Source organism: Leuciscus leuciscus (assembly GCF_965113295.1).
Source record: "Leuciscus leuciscus genome assembly, chromosome: 22".
Taxonomy (NCBI): domain Eukaryota; kingdom Metazoa; phylum Chordata; class Actinopteri; order Cypriniformes; family Leuciscidae; genus Leuciscus; species Leuciscus leuciscus.
The window spans coordinates 31,313,577-31,330,708 of record NC_138746.1 but is presented as its reverse complement, the minus strand read 5'-3'; the positions used below and the strand labels follow the sequence as shown (position 1 = coordinate 31,330,708).

The 17,132-nt window shown below is 36.5% G+C and overlaps 1 protein-coding gene across 2 annotated transcripts in view; it reads left to right on the top strand.

The window, feature by feature from the left end:
* The first annotated feature begins 1,658 nt into the window (after positions 1–1,658).
* Positions 1,659–17,132, top strand: part of dlk2 (delta-like 2 homolog) — a 36,899-nt gene continuing 21,425 nt past the window's right edge. The window contains exons 1-2 of one of the 2 annotated variants that reach the window (XM_082154642.1): positions 1,659–2,329; positions 8,729–8,811. In XM_082154642.1, the coding sequence (XP_082010768.1) occupies positions 8,742–8,811 (70 nt within the window). In that variant the 5' untranslated portion in view covers positions 1,659–2,329; positions 8,729–8,741. Of the gene's footprint in view, positions 2,351–8,728; positions 8,812–17,132 lie in introns of both variants that reach the window. The other variant, XM_082154641.1, reaches the window with a different exon arrangement.

Sequence of the window (17,132 nt, the reverse complement as noted above, 5' to 3'; positions counted from 1 at the left end):
TATCAAAGTTCCCATCTAGCAGTGATAGGATTACTCTGGAAAAACTAGGAAAAAGTACAGCTTGTATTTCCGGAGTACTTTATTTGGAGTGGAGGTGTGTTTCTTTATTGTAAATGGATGTTTTACAGTAAGATGAGAACATGGCATGGAAAATTCAGAACAACAACAAGAGCACAAATCAGGAGAAGCAGTTTTGAGAAATATAAAGGCCTGAAACCTTGAACATACTGGATATGTGGATATATATTCATATTTTCATATTTGGAAAATAACATGGTGGAAGCTTTTCAGAAAGTGTTTTTTCAGACTAATGGAAAGGAAACATCCAAAATAGTCTCTTAAGTGTATCTTTTAAAGCACTTTATCTATTTGTGTCTGTAGATTTCAATTGCAGAATCTTTAAAAGCCTCAAAATGAGTTTTTGAGTCAGAAATCTCCACTTCGGCAGCACTAACATTCACCGAACTTTACAGTTTTATTCCTATCTATATTCTCAAGGTTTTTACTGAGGGTTTTGTTGATATATAATTTGCCTGTTTTTATACAACATTTTATTCCCAATTTTATTATATTTTTTTCTGGCTGTTGAAAGTATTTTCTGATTTATGGAGTGATACAATACACCAAAATCCCCTCTGTTGAAACCTGACTCATTTTGAACCTAGCTTTATCTAGAAAAAAAATCTAGAAATGTATGCAAATGTGTGCATATTTTATTAGATTATGCCTCATTTGAATATTTAAACATAACATTTCAGAAATCTTGTATTACAATTTTTGTTTGCAATTCTTAATGTAATCAATCAACTGGGGAAGAATCTCTCTCTCTCTCTCTCTCTCTCTCTCTCTCTCTCTCTATACAGTATATATATATATATATTTATTTATTTAATTATTATTATTATTATTATTTTATCTTATTCAACAGGTCTCTTGCATTAATAATCAGAAGAAACTTTTCCACTTTAAAGAACCTTTTGTGCAATGAAAAGGTTCAATGCATGTTAAAGGTTTCTTTATGGAACCAGAGATGCCAATAAAGAACCTTTATTTTTAAGAGTGTAGAATCTTTCCATTGCACAGAAAGTTCAACATAGTGGTGCAAAAAAAAAAAGTTCTTTAGATTATTACAATGTTCTTCACACCAAGAAAATCACTCTATGCATCGCTGCAAAAACACTTTTGGAAGCTTTATTTCTAAAAGTGCAAGTTGACGCGCTAAAACAGAGACAGCATGTGAAATCATCCTAATAATTGTACTACCATTTTCAGCACAAACATCATAATGAGGCCACAGCAGGACAGACGAACAAATGTGTGCTTAAACCCAGAAGATGAATGGCTGCAATCATGCCATTATCTCAATATAAACACAAGGCGAGCAACCAAAACAAATGAGCTTTGAGTGCTTTCCTATTCATCTGTTCCTCACAGACTATCAGGATAAGCCCTCAGGAGCCCGATAAACCCGTCTACCATTTTGCTTTCAATAGTAGTGAGACAGTCGCCACATGTCTGCCTTTACATACGCCCTCATTTATAGTAATATATTAGTACGGCGGCGAGTGAGTGTGTGCATATACAGTGGGTGCGTGCGTGTGTCTCCCATCACAGTAGTGAGGACATGTAGATGCCTGTTTTCAAATGCTCCACAGGCCTGATATTGTTGAGATAATCTGCTGAAAACCGATCCTCTCCACACTATCGCCTGCAGAGGAACGTGTGGGCACATCAGCCCCCAACATCAGGAGTCTCGTCTGTCGCTACAGCAACAGCTAAAAAGCCTTGAATTACCGCCACGGCATTCGCAAGAGTTTCTGCCAGAATGCCTTTCTGATAAACTGTAAACAAGCCGGGAAAATGCTCACAATCTTCTCTCTATCAGTGTGCAGAAGAATGTTTACATGCATGGACGGCATGAAACAACAAGACTTGTCATGCGTCCGTGACACTTACAATACCAAAAAGAGGCTGAGGGTTTGAAAAACAAAAACGAATAACATGTGATGTCTACAAGTGTACATCTTTGAATCACTCGAGCGTGATGTGTTGTTCTTTGAGCTGTGTGAGATTAAGGGGAGCCTGTCTCTTTAAGACCCAGTCCTTAGGCTAGTTGAGTGGGGAGGTGGAACCTTGTCTGCTTCTAAACAACATTTCTATCAACAAAACGTGTCTCACTGGCGGGCTGATCGCGTAGGGTGTGCATATACACGAGTCGTGCCTGATTTTCTTTTACATGACTTCCTCAAGGTGTATGTGTGTATGTGAGTCCCGTTTCATCAGCACCTGAGGTTTGCAACACTCGGCTGGAGGGCCACCAACAGCTCAGGTGTGTGACGGCTATTTGCCAGTAAGTGTGTTTCTCTTTTTCTTTATAATCATTAAACAGAGTTGAATTGTTATGCAGCATTTAAAATGAAAGATCTGGGTTATGCAGTACCTTTTGAACTTTTTAAAAATGAATATTCTTGTGTTGTAATTTAAGGAGGTGTTTCTGTAAAAGGCTATACTAGACTTCAGGAGCTCAGGCACTTAAAGTTGTGAATTATAACCAGACTGTTTACACAGGGGCAAGAGAGTGTTTGTGTTCACACATCATTCGAGATGGAAACGGTGTAGGAATAGGCTGTTATTCTGAGGTTGATGCTGGTTAAAGGAAGGAACCACGTGCCTATCAAGTTTCCATAGCAGCTTCCTAGTAAATAATGAGTTTCAAAGTACATTTGCTCAAATTACTTTGAGATTCAGATTAAAAAGAGAGAGATTTTTGTGTGTATTTTGTATGTGAGTGTATTTTGTGCTCCAGGGTATATCCAAGTAACCTGGAAAAAACAAGTCTGCCACTAATTCTTTATTGCTTACAACTTTTCTCAAAGAAGTGTGGTTTATAGGCACAAAATCTAGAAGGGCATATATACACCTCTCTAAAATTTCGCTTTATTAATGTACAGTATCTGAGACCCTCACAAGTAGCTTTCACTCTTTAAAATAACGGTTCCAAAGGGTTGTTTTCGCAGCGATGCCATAGACATTTTTTTTTTGAGCAGTTCTTATAGAGTAATGAACATTTTAATAAGCTTAAGACAAACAAAAGAACCTTTTGTGTAATGCAGTTTGCATGGATGTTAAAATTTCTTCATTGAACCACAGATGGCACATAGAAAGAACCTTTATATTTAATAGCGTTGCCATAGTTTCACTCCAGGTAAATGTGTGTGCGTTCCTCGGAGGAAAAGACCTGTTGGATACACACAACCTGATTTCACCAAGTGCAACATGTTCTTGGATCAACATCTTTGTTGATCCTGGAACAACATTCCAGTCAGCCAATCAGATTTGAGGGACGAGTTTACAGTTTATGTCAGGTTTAGTCTTATAACTAGGGTTAGGTGCTTCTACATCAGTGTTATTCACCTGTCATTTCTCAAGTTATGGGTAGGGATAGGGTTAGGACTACATTTTCAGACCAAAATATGTTGACGGAACGCAGCAAAATCAGGACGATATACTTGACTAAATTATGACTTGATGAGCCACAGAATGAAATGCTGTTAAAGGGATACTCCACCGAAAAATGAAAATTCTGTCATCATACTCACCCTCATGTTGTTTCAAACCTGTATGAATTTATTTATTTTGCTGAACAGAAAGGAAGATATCTAGAAGAATATGAGTAACCAGACAGTTTTAGATACCATTGAAAAATATACTATGGAAGTCAATGGTATCTAAAACTGTCTGGTTACTGACATTCTTCTAGATATCTTCCTTTCTGTTCAGCAAAATAAAGAAATTCATACAGGTTTGAAACAACATGAGGGTGAGTATTATATATGATGACAGAATTTTCATTTTTCGGTGGAGTATCCCTTTAAATTCACACCTGTGAGCGCACATCCTATATTAAACTAATTTGCTTGCTTGGCAACAGTAAACAGCCTACGGTTGAAGTACTTGGAGAAGAATTGTTCAATCTGATTATTATTGATAGTAAATTTAAAGGAATAGTTGACTCAAAATAAATCTCTGCAATTATTTACTCAGCCCATGTCATGCCAAACGTGAATGCCGTTATTATTTCCATCAAACACTCAAGGAGAAATTCTGAAGAATCTGAGTTTCTTTCTGTTCAACAAACATTTATTGTGACCATGTCTGACAACAGACCAAAATGTAGACCGGATCAGACCCTCCCTGCAGGTCTCAAGTCTCAGTCTCCTTTTATTCCCAATAGCATGCCATTTACTTCAAATTATATGTTGTGTTAGATTACAACACACATGAGAAATATTAGGAGCAATGATGTCAAATCTGGCCGGTTTTGTAGTCTAAAATGTAAAAGCTTTGTTGGGGTGGAAGTGATTAATGAGTTAAATGTCGGTCTGTTCCTCAAACAAATCTGCCATTTGACCTTATATGGTTATATGTAGCACTTTTTTGATGCTTGTATTGTCTATTATTGTTGTTATTATTACTGTTTATGGAATGTTAGGAGCGTGAAAAAGTGGCACTAAAAGATTCTTTTAAAAAAAAGTGTATTTCATGTAAGAAAGAAAGTCATGAGGTTGAGTAAATAATGGCAGATTTTTATTTTATTTTAATTATTTATTTTAAAAGCGGTTTTGCATTGTGCACCATGTTAAAGAACATCACTTACTTACTTACTTTAATCACGGTGACTCAAGGCCACACGTGGCTTATTGCTATAATTAACATCAATCAGAAAGAGAAAACACCTTCTTATCAGAGGAACACACTGGTCACACCTCGGTTATTGTCAGACGCCTTTGTTTATAAGTGGGTGTTGTATTGTGTTGTGATTGCTCATACTTATTATTTAGTAGATGTCATTTTAATAGATGTTTCTGTTAATAACAAATGCTGCCAAAATGTTAATAAGAGCTTTGCCATAAAAAGCATATCCAATATTCCTCAAAATTGAATATTATTCAAACATGCAATAATTAAATATGCTAAATAATACAAATGCACTTTATGCACTTAACCTCACTTTATTTACCAGTGTCATTGCTGTTGACTTCAAATACCCTTCAAAATTCAAATATAAAATCACATCCTTGTATAATTTTCATTTCTGACATTCAAATGTTGAACATGTTTCTCCAAAGATGTTCTTATTATGAGGATTCTTCACATCACGTTCAGTGTGAAAGGGTCTTCAGTTGTAGGCTACATCCAAATCTATATCATTTATAATTAATAACTATGGATGATTCATTCCATTTTGATCATTTGTGAAAGATGGACCTTAAAATTGATGACAATATCCCTCTAGGATAATGGGCAATGTGTCAAATGGCACAAAAGGCTTCTGACTGTATTTTACACATCTGATGTGACACATATTAATTAAACACGGCTGGAAATAGCAGCTTCCACCTTCACAGAGTGAGGTGCTCAGGAAATAGTCATGTTCAAATATAGCTTGCTTTCACAGCCAGGTGTCTGCACATGAGACCGGCAGAAAGCGGAAGCGATAATTGACGTGGAATCCCCAGCATCAAGGACTATAGATGGAGGCTTCCTATTGTGCCATGCTGGAGCGCCTCGGATCATGGACACGGACCTATTCTCAGCTTTCACAATCAAAGCATTTCCCAAATTCATTCCCATTAGTTGGTTGTGAGAGCGCTCCATTAATCTACAACGTGAAACAACAAAAACGGTGCAGAGAGAGACGGCTGAAGCCGGCAGTTGCACATCTACCGATGGAGAAAACTCTTGGCTTTCTAAGAGCACTTACACTTAAAGCGTAACTCTGTTGATTTACAACCCACTTTCTATGGTTACGATGTTGGTAGGATTTGTAAATTAACAATGTTTGCTCGTTCTCCGTGTGATCTGGACCGAGAAATTAAAAACGCGTCACTCGGCAGACTTTTGACAGCTCCAGGGCTTTCGTCAAAGCTACGTATTATACTTCCGCATGTTTTGTACAGTCGGATCGACAGAGGGTTATTAGTAGAACAGTTATTGTAAGAGTAGGGGTAACACCAGCTAAGGCTCCAATTCTCACTATTAACTAGTTTATTAGCATGCATATTACTAGGATATTGGCTGTTTATTAGTACTGCCTTATTCTGCATGATCATATTCTTCATCCCTAATCCTTCCCAATATCTAAACTTAACAACTACCGTACTAACTATTAATAAGCAGTAATTAGGAGTTTATTGAGGCAAAAGTCGTAGTTAATAGTGAGAATTGGACCCTAATCTAAAATGTGACCAGAGGAGGTTTATCACGGAAAATGATAAAAAATCTTCCGTCATAAGGGGAAAGGTTACCTCCCCTTTCTCTGCTTTGCCCACAAAGAGAATTTGCCCCATGAGAAAATGAGCTGCGCGAGCGCGATATTGGTTTTTCCTCGAGAGACATCATGGTTTGCAAACGAGCGAAGCATGGCAGTTGCTCAGTGTTTGGATGTACAAATGAACACAAAAGTATTTTTTTAGTTCCTTCATCTGAGCCTCTGAAGAACCAGTGGGTTATGTGAATTTCTGATGTGTAATTGTTCAAGTTCAGACAGATAATCTTTCTCTCGAAGTCGTTCAATACTGTTTATGCATCAGTAAATCAAGCCAGTGACTAAAATATCAACTTCACATCGTTTCTCTTGGTAGGATGAAAATAATCTTATTTAAACTGTGATTAAAATATATACAGAAAGTGATCAAAGAACAATCCCTTTCCAATCGCCCAAGCTGTCAATCACACAGCGCGAGTTTATCTGGACACTTGCCAAAACTTGTAATGAAATCAGTGACGCTGTTATGCTGCACAATGAATCTCTTACTGTACTTACCTCATGTTTGCATTGGTGAAATCATTAGTGAGAGTGCAGAAACTGCGTTGCAATGATAAGATCTTCATTCACGCGATCAACAGGCTGTCATCTGCTCAATGCTCATCACTGCAATCTTTTATGTGCTGGGAATAGATCTAAATACTTAAAAACTTCTCACGATTCGTTAATCTTGATAGCTTTAATAGTAAAAACGTATAATAGCTGTAATAGTAAAAGTATTCAAGAGAGTTCCACATGTAATGCTAGATATTTCATATGCAAGCATGTCAGCCAATCACAGCAGTGGGCGTTTACACTGAAGTCTCACACAGACACGCCCCTTCAAACAGAGTGTTCAAATCAGAGGCTAAAATCAGGCTAGGAAAAATGCCTTTTATTTCAAAATTATTTTTTACAAATTATCTTAAAAACATACTAACATTATAAGGGCACCCCAGGAAACATAAAATAATGAAATAATCCATGTCATGGGACCTTTAAAGAATCCTATATTAGCACTCAATTCAAACTTGTAGAAATTAAAGCTTGAACTTATAAGTATTTTTACTTGGAATTGTTTGTAATGTTTTACAATGATTCTTTGAGCAAGTTATAAACCACAGTTATATATATAAAAGTTATAAAATCTACTTTCTGATACTGGTGTTCCCATCATGCACTGGGCTGTGAATAGCTAATAGGGTTGCAGGATTCACTGTTTTCCAGTTGTATTTACACTGTTTTATCATTGCTTTTGATGTTAGGTTTAGTAACTTGTGTTTTTTTCTAACCGTATGGAATTCATTTTCTACTCAAAATAACCAACTCAAAAACTGTCCACTGATTGTTACCATTATTGTGTGTTGTGTACCAAGTATTGAGGTATACAAAGAACAAAGAGTGAGTAAAATGTACTTGAAACTATTGACTATTGCATTTTTAAAGTAAACTTCAAATGAGTAACTAGAAATTACTCAACAAACTCTAACCGGCCAAGCTAAATTTACTTATTCTCTTTGATTGTTCATTTTAAACAACTTAGTTAAGTAGATTTTACTTAATTCCATGCATGTGAAATTTAGTGCAAAGGCATGCAAAAGAAAAAATATGTAAATTTTACTTGTTTTTTTCAGTGTGGTTTTGCTAAAGTTCAACCATGGTATTTGTAGTAAAACTGTGGTTATACAAATGGTTATCAGCCCACCCAAAAACCAACGTTTAATCTTTGAATTCTTGGTCCCGGGAACAATCCAAGTCGACACCATTATGACTATAAAAGTTTGCTCAGAAGTATTTCCTACTAAAGTATTTGACTCTGGTCAAGTGTATCCATAGCAACCTGGTGGGAGTGGCCTTGGATGACAACATGCCCAGTGCATTATGGGTGTTTAGATAACCCTTTAATATTCAGTAATGCAATGAAACCACCTAAACATTATCCATTACATGCTTGTTAATGTTAAACAGCACTGCTTAAGGAGGTGTGAAACATAGTGCAGGCCAACATAGACACAAGAGCAACAAACAGACACAACAGCAGCTTAGTTGTGACCTGTACATAACTGTACACACACAGACAAAGGAGTGGTGCAGTTTTGTTATAAATGTCCACCATAAAAGATTCACAACGTGATTTTAATAATTAAGCATTAGGATGAATAATTAAGCGTGTCTGTTGGCTGGTCCATGGTCAGGTGTTGCTCAGTCTGGTGTTCGGAGAGTGAAAGCGCTCTAGCTCTTCTGTTGGGCCTCATGTCTGAGGTTATGGGTGTTATAGTTGGCCAACACCCAAGCATCCCTAGTTTTAATGCTTTATCACTTATATTAAGTAGGTATATATTCATAATACATGAACGTTTGTCATTGAATTAATGCATGCTTATTTCATTCATGTTAACGTGTTGATTCTCACCGTTTCAGATTGTCCTGCACCATGAAACTCACTGTAGTTCTCCTCCTCTCCGCTTGCTGTGTGCTGTTTAAACACAACTGTGAAGCTCAAGGTAAATCTGTTTATTCCACCTCCAAAATACATTACATACACTGTAACATCATTTTACTGTCTATTCTTGATTGCTGCACATTGAGTTATTTTTACAGTAATACAGTTGCTGTTTATATATATTTCTTCACTAACAAAATAAGTATTATTTTATAACTGTTAAATCAGCTGTGAGAATTAATGTCATTACAGTTTTTCTCAATTGCTAAAACACCAAAACCCATTGGCTGAACAAAGTTCTCAGTTGCCTGAACTCATTTAGCTAATTGTGCAGTCTGTTGTCAATACCTTAAACCATTTCACATGGTAAAACACAATTTGCAGATCTCACTTAGACTTTTCAGCAAAACTCTAAACACATTCTCATTCTCAAAACACATTCTGCACTCTAATGCACATGTCATCCATACTGGTAAACACAAGAGGCAACAATCAAATACAAATAGAGAACACATGTCATTGATTGAACACAACCACTCAAAATTGATTTAACCCATTTCAAATGATGCCCAAAGACAAGAAGAAGCACACTGATCACGTTTACTCCTTTGATTTTTGTCCCTTTTAGTATTGTATACTGTAGTACAGTGCATTGTAGGCTGTATACTGTACAATGAACAAATTGTATGGCCCTGAACATTGTGCTTTCCATTTGTTAACAGCACTGACTGCTCAATAGATTTTGACTGGTTGCAGGTTCATATCAACAAAGAACAAGCATTACAGTATCACAGAAACAAAGGACAAGTTTGTGAGATGCAGGGCACAGTACTGTAAAAATAGGTGTACAAGGAGGAGGAAGAACAAAAAATAACATAGCAAGGAGCAAAGCAGAGTAGTCATTTCTGATCAATTTTGAGCTACTATGATATAGAACATGTTTTCGTTCATCAAAAGACAATGACTTTTTAAAATATATTTTTTATTTCCTTTAATCAAGTGCAGTCATACAGTATGTCACAAATGAACTTTTTGATAGTACAGTAAGGTGTCACGAGTAAGTCTACAAACAGAATAGCAGTCCATAGATATCTTTCAAGAACTCTATGTTTTGAACAATGTGTTTTCTATATTTTGGTGTATTGTTTACTGACTGCTTGATAGTGTATATCATTTTGATTACTTTGTTTATGATTTGAGAGCAGTGTTTGATTTTGAACACAGGTAAAACTGTTTTGAGGCGAAAGTTTCATTTTACAAGAGGAGTCAGAGGTTTTGTAAAAAGTGCTTGAAGATGAGGTTTTGTGCTTAATGTTTTCAGAAAAACTTAAAAATTTAGAAAAACTGTAAATAACATCAAAGTTCCCAATTAAAACAACATCAACAATACTATAGGCTAAATCATTTAATAATTCTGAATACCCTTTCTACACATCCTACATGCACTGCACAAGCACACATTGTTCACTGACATTTCAGCCATTTTTAGATTTTTGTCAATGCATAGTAAACAATTTTTTTTATTTTTTTAATGAAATTTGAGTGAATGTGTAATAAAAGTTTCCTTTTGATTTCAGCATGTATGCTCACTAGATATTGATATCGACAATATAGCACAATCTGCTTGTTTGCCAAGTTAAATCAAGTCAATTTTTTAAATGAAGTGTGTTTCGCAATACACAATGTTTCAAATCAGCTTTACAGAAAATCCTGATGTTAATGTTTAAAATATCTTAATAGCCTTTATATTCTTGCCTTATTTGCATTGCATTTAGCAGACTAGAGCTGTATGATAATATACTTTACATGTTGCAATGATACACACAATCGAACAGTTGAGATTTGGTCTATAATATATATTGCTTTACATCAGTGTACTGTGTGTATATGCGGATAAAGTTGGATGTTGTACTTATATCCAACTTTATGTACAGTATATAGCTGGGTGATAAGTTATATGCAATGATAAAATCAATTAAAGGGATAGTTCACTTTGAAATTAATTTTTGGTATGTTTTAGCTTACCTCAAGGGCATCCAAGATGTAGGTGTCTTTTTTTCCGCAGTAGTTTCAATTTTGATATTTTTAGGTCAAACCGTTCTTGTCTGTCAGTCATATAATGCAGGTCTATGGTCACTGTCTCAAAGAGCAAGCACAGAGTCCAAATTAAAACAATTCCCCGTCGTCCAAATTAAACAATTCCCCATCGTCCAAATTAAACAATTCCCCATCGTAAGTACACATTGATGGCCTAAGACACGAAACGAGCGGTTTGTGTGAGAAAACGAACAGTATTTATATCGTTTTTACCTCTTATACACAGCCATGTCCAAGTGATCTGAGGGCGCGGGCGGGTATAGATATATACACTAGATGTCGCCTTGGCTACGGTTTCGTTCCAATGAACTGCCGTAGCCAAGGCGACATCTAGTGTATATATCTATGCACCAGTCTGCGTACACGTCAGATCTGATCACTCGGACATGGCTGTGTATAAGAGGTAAAAACGATATAAATACTGTTCGTTTTCTCACACAAACCGCTCGTTTCGTGTCTTAGGCCATCAATGTGTACTTACGATGGGGAATTGTTTAATTTGGACGATGTGGAATTGTTTTAATTTGGACTCTGTGCTTGCTCTTTGAGACAGTGACCATAGACCTGCATTATATGACTGACAGACAAGAACGGTTTGACCTAAAAATATCAAAATTGAAACTACTGCGAAAAAAAAGACACCTACATCTTGGATGCCCTTGAGGTAAGCTAAAACATACCAAAATTTGATTTCAAAGTGAACTATCCCTTTAAGCAGTTGAGATTTGTTGTATTTACAATATTTTATAGTGTAATTATAATGTAATTATATACATAAACTATATATAATATATAATACTTTAAAATATCCATTTAGTATGTACAACAATGAAACTAGTTATATGACACTGGCAAAATATATGACCAATGATAAGTAAAGACCAAAGCACACATCCAACATGAGCAATTACAAAAGATAATGTCGGAGCAAGTTAATTTGCCAAATGCATAAAGAATAGGCTGTTACTTTCCTCAGTCAGTTTCTGCAAACGGTGAAACATGCAACAGGATCCCGGCGAGTAGATTACATAAAACTCAGTGTCCGAGGCCTTTGATGGTTCCTTTGTGGCCCGACCCGTCTCATGAGTATTCAGCTGTGAAATTCCTGTCTGGTTAGAGAATGTGACAAATCTGTGTCTCAGTTGTTGGGGGCGCAAGAGTTTGAGTCTTACGCACGTGTTGGGGGCAAAGGGCAATGCCCACAGTCCTTCCAGAGGAAATGTCACTTGTGCCCATTGGCCTGCAGTTGAAGATGGGGGGGGAAATCTGATCTGTGCATGTCTGTGAAGATGAGTTATAGAGCGGGCCAGTGGGGCCAATGGGACCCCGAGGCCTGCGACTGTCAGGGGCTTTCAGCTGAGAGGCTCAAACCTGGAAACAAGCCACTGCAATGCAAAGCTGATACAGGCCGACCGACGTCGCTTGAATGTGTGCCAGTGACTATTGCCACGACGTGAAATAAGAAATGGGAAATCATATCAGTTCCTGGCCCATGCTCAACAATATCAGTCGTGCCGGCTGAACATTTTATAGCAGCTTTGATGTTTTACATTATGGTACATTGGTATTATTAAAGGAATAGTTATTATTATTATTATTACAGGGTTATTATTACAATTAATTAAAAATCTAATTAATTTAAAAACAAATTTTGTTAATTTAAATACAGCTGAAATAACATCAAATATAAATATTACATGAAATAAAAATGTTGCCTTGATAACTAACAACGAACAAAAACTAATAACAAATAATGACTAAAGCACACAACAAAATGAAATCATGAAAATATTCAAATAAAAGCTTATTCAAAAGGTCCAAGGCACTTAACCAAATGTTAAAAGGCCTGTATTATTGTTCTCGCTGGTCACAGGATATATACAGTTGTGGTCAGGATTAATGGCACCCCTGGTAAATATGATCAAAAATCACTGTAAAAATCTTACGATCTTTCATTAATTTTTTTATTTTTTTAAATTAGCAAAAATCTAACCTTTCATTGAAGTAAAATAATTAAAAGTGGGGGGGAAATCACATTATGAAATAAATGTTTTTCTACAAAACACGTTGGCCACAAATATTTGCCCCCTTTTATCAAATACTTTTTGCAATCTTACTTTTTGCCAAGATAACAGCTCTGAGTCTTCTCCTATAATGCCGGATGAGTTTGGAGAACACCTGACCAGAGATCAGAGACCATTCCTCCATACAGATTCTCTCCAGATCCTGCAGATTCCCAGATCCATGTTTGGCGCTTCTCCTCTTCAGTACATCCCACTCATCAGGTCAGGGAACTGGGATGGTCATGGCAGAAGCTTCATTTTATGCTCCGTAACACATTTTTGTGTTGATTTTGAGTTTGTTTTGGACCGTTGTCCTGATGGAAGATCCAACCACGGCCCATCATAAGATTTCTAGCAGAAGGCGTCAGGTTTTGATTTTTTATCTGTTGATATTTGATAGAATCCACGATGCCCTGTATCCGAGTAAGATGTCCAGGACCTCCAGCAGAAAAATATGCCCACAACATTAAAGATCCAACGGTATATTAAATTGTACACATGGTGTACTTTTCATCCTTGTGTGCACCAAACACATCTGCTGGGTTTGCTGCCAAAAAGCTCTTTTTTTAGTTTCATCTGACCACAGATCCCTGTACCGTCTGAAGATCCAGTCGTGTCTGACCACTGAATATGCTGGAGTGTGTTTTTGGAGGAGCGAGGAGGATTTTTCTTGAAACCCTCCCAAACAACATGTGGTGATGTAGGGGTTGTTTGATATATTTTGTTAGGCTTTCTGACCCCAAGACTCAACTAATCTCTGCAATTCTCCATCTGTGATTGTTGAAGAGTCTTTGGCCACTCAAACTTTCCTCCTCACCGTGCATTAAGACAATATAGACACACGTCCTCTTCCTGGCAGATTCGTAACATCTTTAGTTGATTGGAACTTCTTAATTATTGCCCTGATGGTCAAAAAGAGGATTTTCAATTCTTTAGCTATTTTCTTACAGCCACTTTCTATTTTGTGAAGCTCAACAATCTTTTGCTGCACATCAGAACTATATTCTTTGGTTTTACTCATTGTAATGGATGATTAAGGGAATTTGGTCTTTGTGTTTCCTCATATTTACACTCCTGTGAAACAAGAAGTCATAGCTGGACAATTTCATGTTCCTATAGTCACCCTGGTGTGCTAAAAAAAAAGTAAATATTAATGGGAATATACTTCAGAGATATTTTACTCGTACAAAATTCTAGGGGTGCCAATAATTGTGGCCAACGTGTTTTGGTGAAAAACATTTATTTCATAATGTGATTTCCCCCGCACTTTTAATCCTTTTACTTCAATGAAAGGTTAGATTTTTGCAAATTCTTTGAATGAAAGATCAAAAGGATAAACAATGCAGATTTATTTTTTACAGCCATTTTTGATCATATTTACCAGAGGTGCCATTAATCCTGACCACAACTGTATACATACAACTTATCTTCTTATAAATAAGATAAGTAAAAAAAAAATATATATATATATTGGCCGTTTTGTATCTCACAATTGGAGGCTTCTGGAAAACTCACACATACACTTGGATCACTTTGAATAATCTTTGGATCCCAGTTGAAAAAAAAAAACTATAATAGCATATAAATAATTCACTGACCCAAAAATATGAATTCTATCATCCTTTACTTACCCTCATGTCTTTTCCAAACCTGTATGACTTTCTTTTGTGACAACACTAACTTTGAAAAACATCAACACTAGACTTCGAGGAAGAAAAAAAAATTATTTTGATTTTCAAAATATATTATTTTTGCTTCACAAAAGAGAAAAAGTCATACAGATGTGGAATGACACGAGGGAGAGAAAACAAGATGACAGCATTTTATCACTATTTTCTATTCTAAACTATTCCTTTTAAATGCATAGCGGAGAATTCACTGAGAGTCACTAGAGCCCAGCATTTATTATTTCCTTAAAATTAGATCCATTAAAACCAGACATGATTACTGGATTAAACATGATTACTGGACATTACATCACACAACAAAAGCGTGCCTGTGGCAACATTTCTGCAAAATTATATTACGTTGCTTCTTGCACATTTCGTGGTGCTCAGATTAATGCTCTAAATAACAAACCACATGCACTAAACCATTAACCGAACTGTTAGCAAATGTGAGATAAAAACGAGTTTTCTGAAGCAGCCGTGACACTATAGCTGCTTCTTGCAGTACTTGAGCTCTTTCGTGACTCGTGTTTCGCAGACCTCATATTCAGGCGCTCCACATCGCAAGTGTACCAGGTGAAATACTGAGCAAGTTTAATACACAGGGTTCTTGCAGGTTTCAGTAAGTCAAATTTAAGACCTTTTTAAGACATTTTAAGACCATAAAGATTGAAATTGAAGACCTGCATTGCCCAAAAAAAAAATTCAAATCAAAGAATTCATTTTATTTCAATGAATTCAGTAATTGAAAAAGCATTGATTTAATTTACAGATAAAGCAATCACATTAGTAACCTTCCACACCCAACATAGTGTGTCAGAGAAAAGAACAGAATCAGATATAATTTTTTTATTGAAAATTGTACTTCGCATATTTTACTGTAAAAAACACATAATTAGTTGATTTTAGTTGATCATAGTTGATCATAACTAGAGATGAAATGGCAAATTAGTGACAAAAATGATCACGGTTATCACAGAATCCTGTTCAAAAAGTACTAATACTACACAATGAAATCAATTCACCAAGTTTTTTGTCGAAAACCAGCAAATAACAAATAAAATTAGCATCAATATGCACTTTTTGTTTACATAAACATTAAAATAATACCATTAAAAATGATAGGCAGATTTTAAAAGTGTCTTGCAACATGTTATCTACTAACATGTACAAGTTCAAATAAAGTTTTGGCAAAAATGTTTTTTATAGACTTACTTTTTTGTGACTTTTTTCAGACTTTAAATCATTTTTTATAAAAAGAAAGAGTCAAAAAAGATAAATTACTGACATTTACAATGCACTTTAGCTTATCTTTTTTTAATAGTAAAATTCGGTCCGATTTTCCCGTGGCTGTGGGACGCTTGCTAATGCCATGCACTGCGCGCTCTCCACAATGACAAATAAGTTTCAGTGGCTAATGGATTTCCACCACGAAAAACGCTTGCTGTAGCTCTGCAACAAGATTTATTTACGGAGAAGAGAAAAACACCCGTAGGTTTGGGTGCACCCCCATCCTTCCTGTTGACTGAGCTTTCAATGTTGTTACGGAAAGGCGAAGCTGATTGGTTGGTTCTTGTCACATGACCTGCGGTGCGTTTGCGGCATTCTGAAGAGTTGAGATTTTTTTTTATCTCGCTGCGCCTAGAAAAAAAACTGAGCGCGTCGCTTCAATTATGCCTACATTTGAACGAACGTGAGCGCGCAAAAGATGCGTGAACGGCTTGTTGGCGAGCTACCTCAAATAAGGCCACGAGCTACTGGTAGCTCGCGAGCGACGTGTTGGAGACCCCTAGGCTACGACTCGATACTTTTTTGCTACTTTGTCATAACCCTGCGGGAACCCTGAATACATCAGAAAAGCCAAACATATGGAGCTGAATATGTAATGCAAAACTTCAAAAGCTACTAGTTTCGGTTAAGGTTAGGTCATATTATAGTATTTTGCAAGGAAATGCAAGAAAATAAGTCTTTATTAATCGATATGCCCCACAATCAGTTCAAGATGTTTATCAAGTTGTTTCGTGTTTTACTGCCAGTGGTGTTAGTGAGTTTTTTTATTAGCTGGAAACTGCCGTGAATTCACCCTGTATCTCCCTGTCCCTGTATAGGTACGGTTTTGCAGTTTTGCAAAAAGGTAGAGGTAGAGGCATGTTTTTCCAATGAGCCTGTGTTGAATAACACTGGTGCTCCAGAGGCTCTCTAATAATCCGTCCTCGCTTGTCTGTCCTGGCAAAATGTTTTTCTAGCAGTGCAAACGGGTGAGTGGATACTGAGTCTGAATGATCGTTGGGTTCACATGGATCTAGTTACCTATTCCTCAGCTCGTTCAGACACTGTCCGACCAGCTTTCTATTTCACTCCACCTGCTTCCCAATGAGATCTTAGTCACACATGCGTACGCTTTAAAACCAAAGGGAAACCCATACCTGCATGTTTCACTGGCACCAGGGCGCTGCGCATAGCCACAGGGGTTCTGGAGAGGGAATATAGGGTTTCATGGTTGGAATAAATTTAGATCACTGTGGTTTTGGCATTCAGTGATCCCACTCACTGTG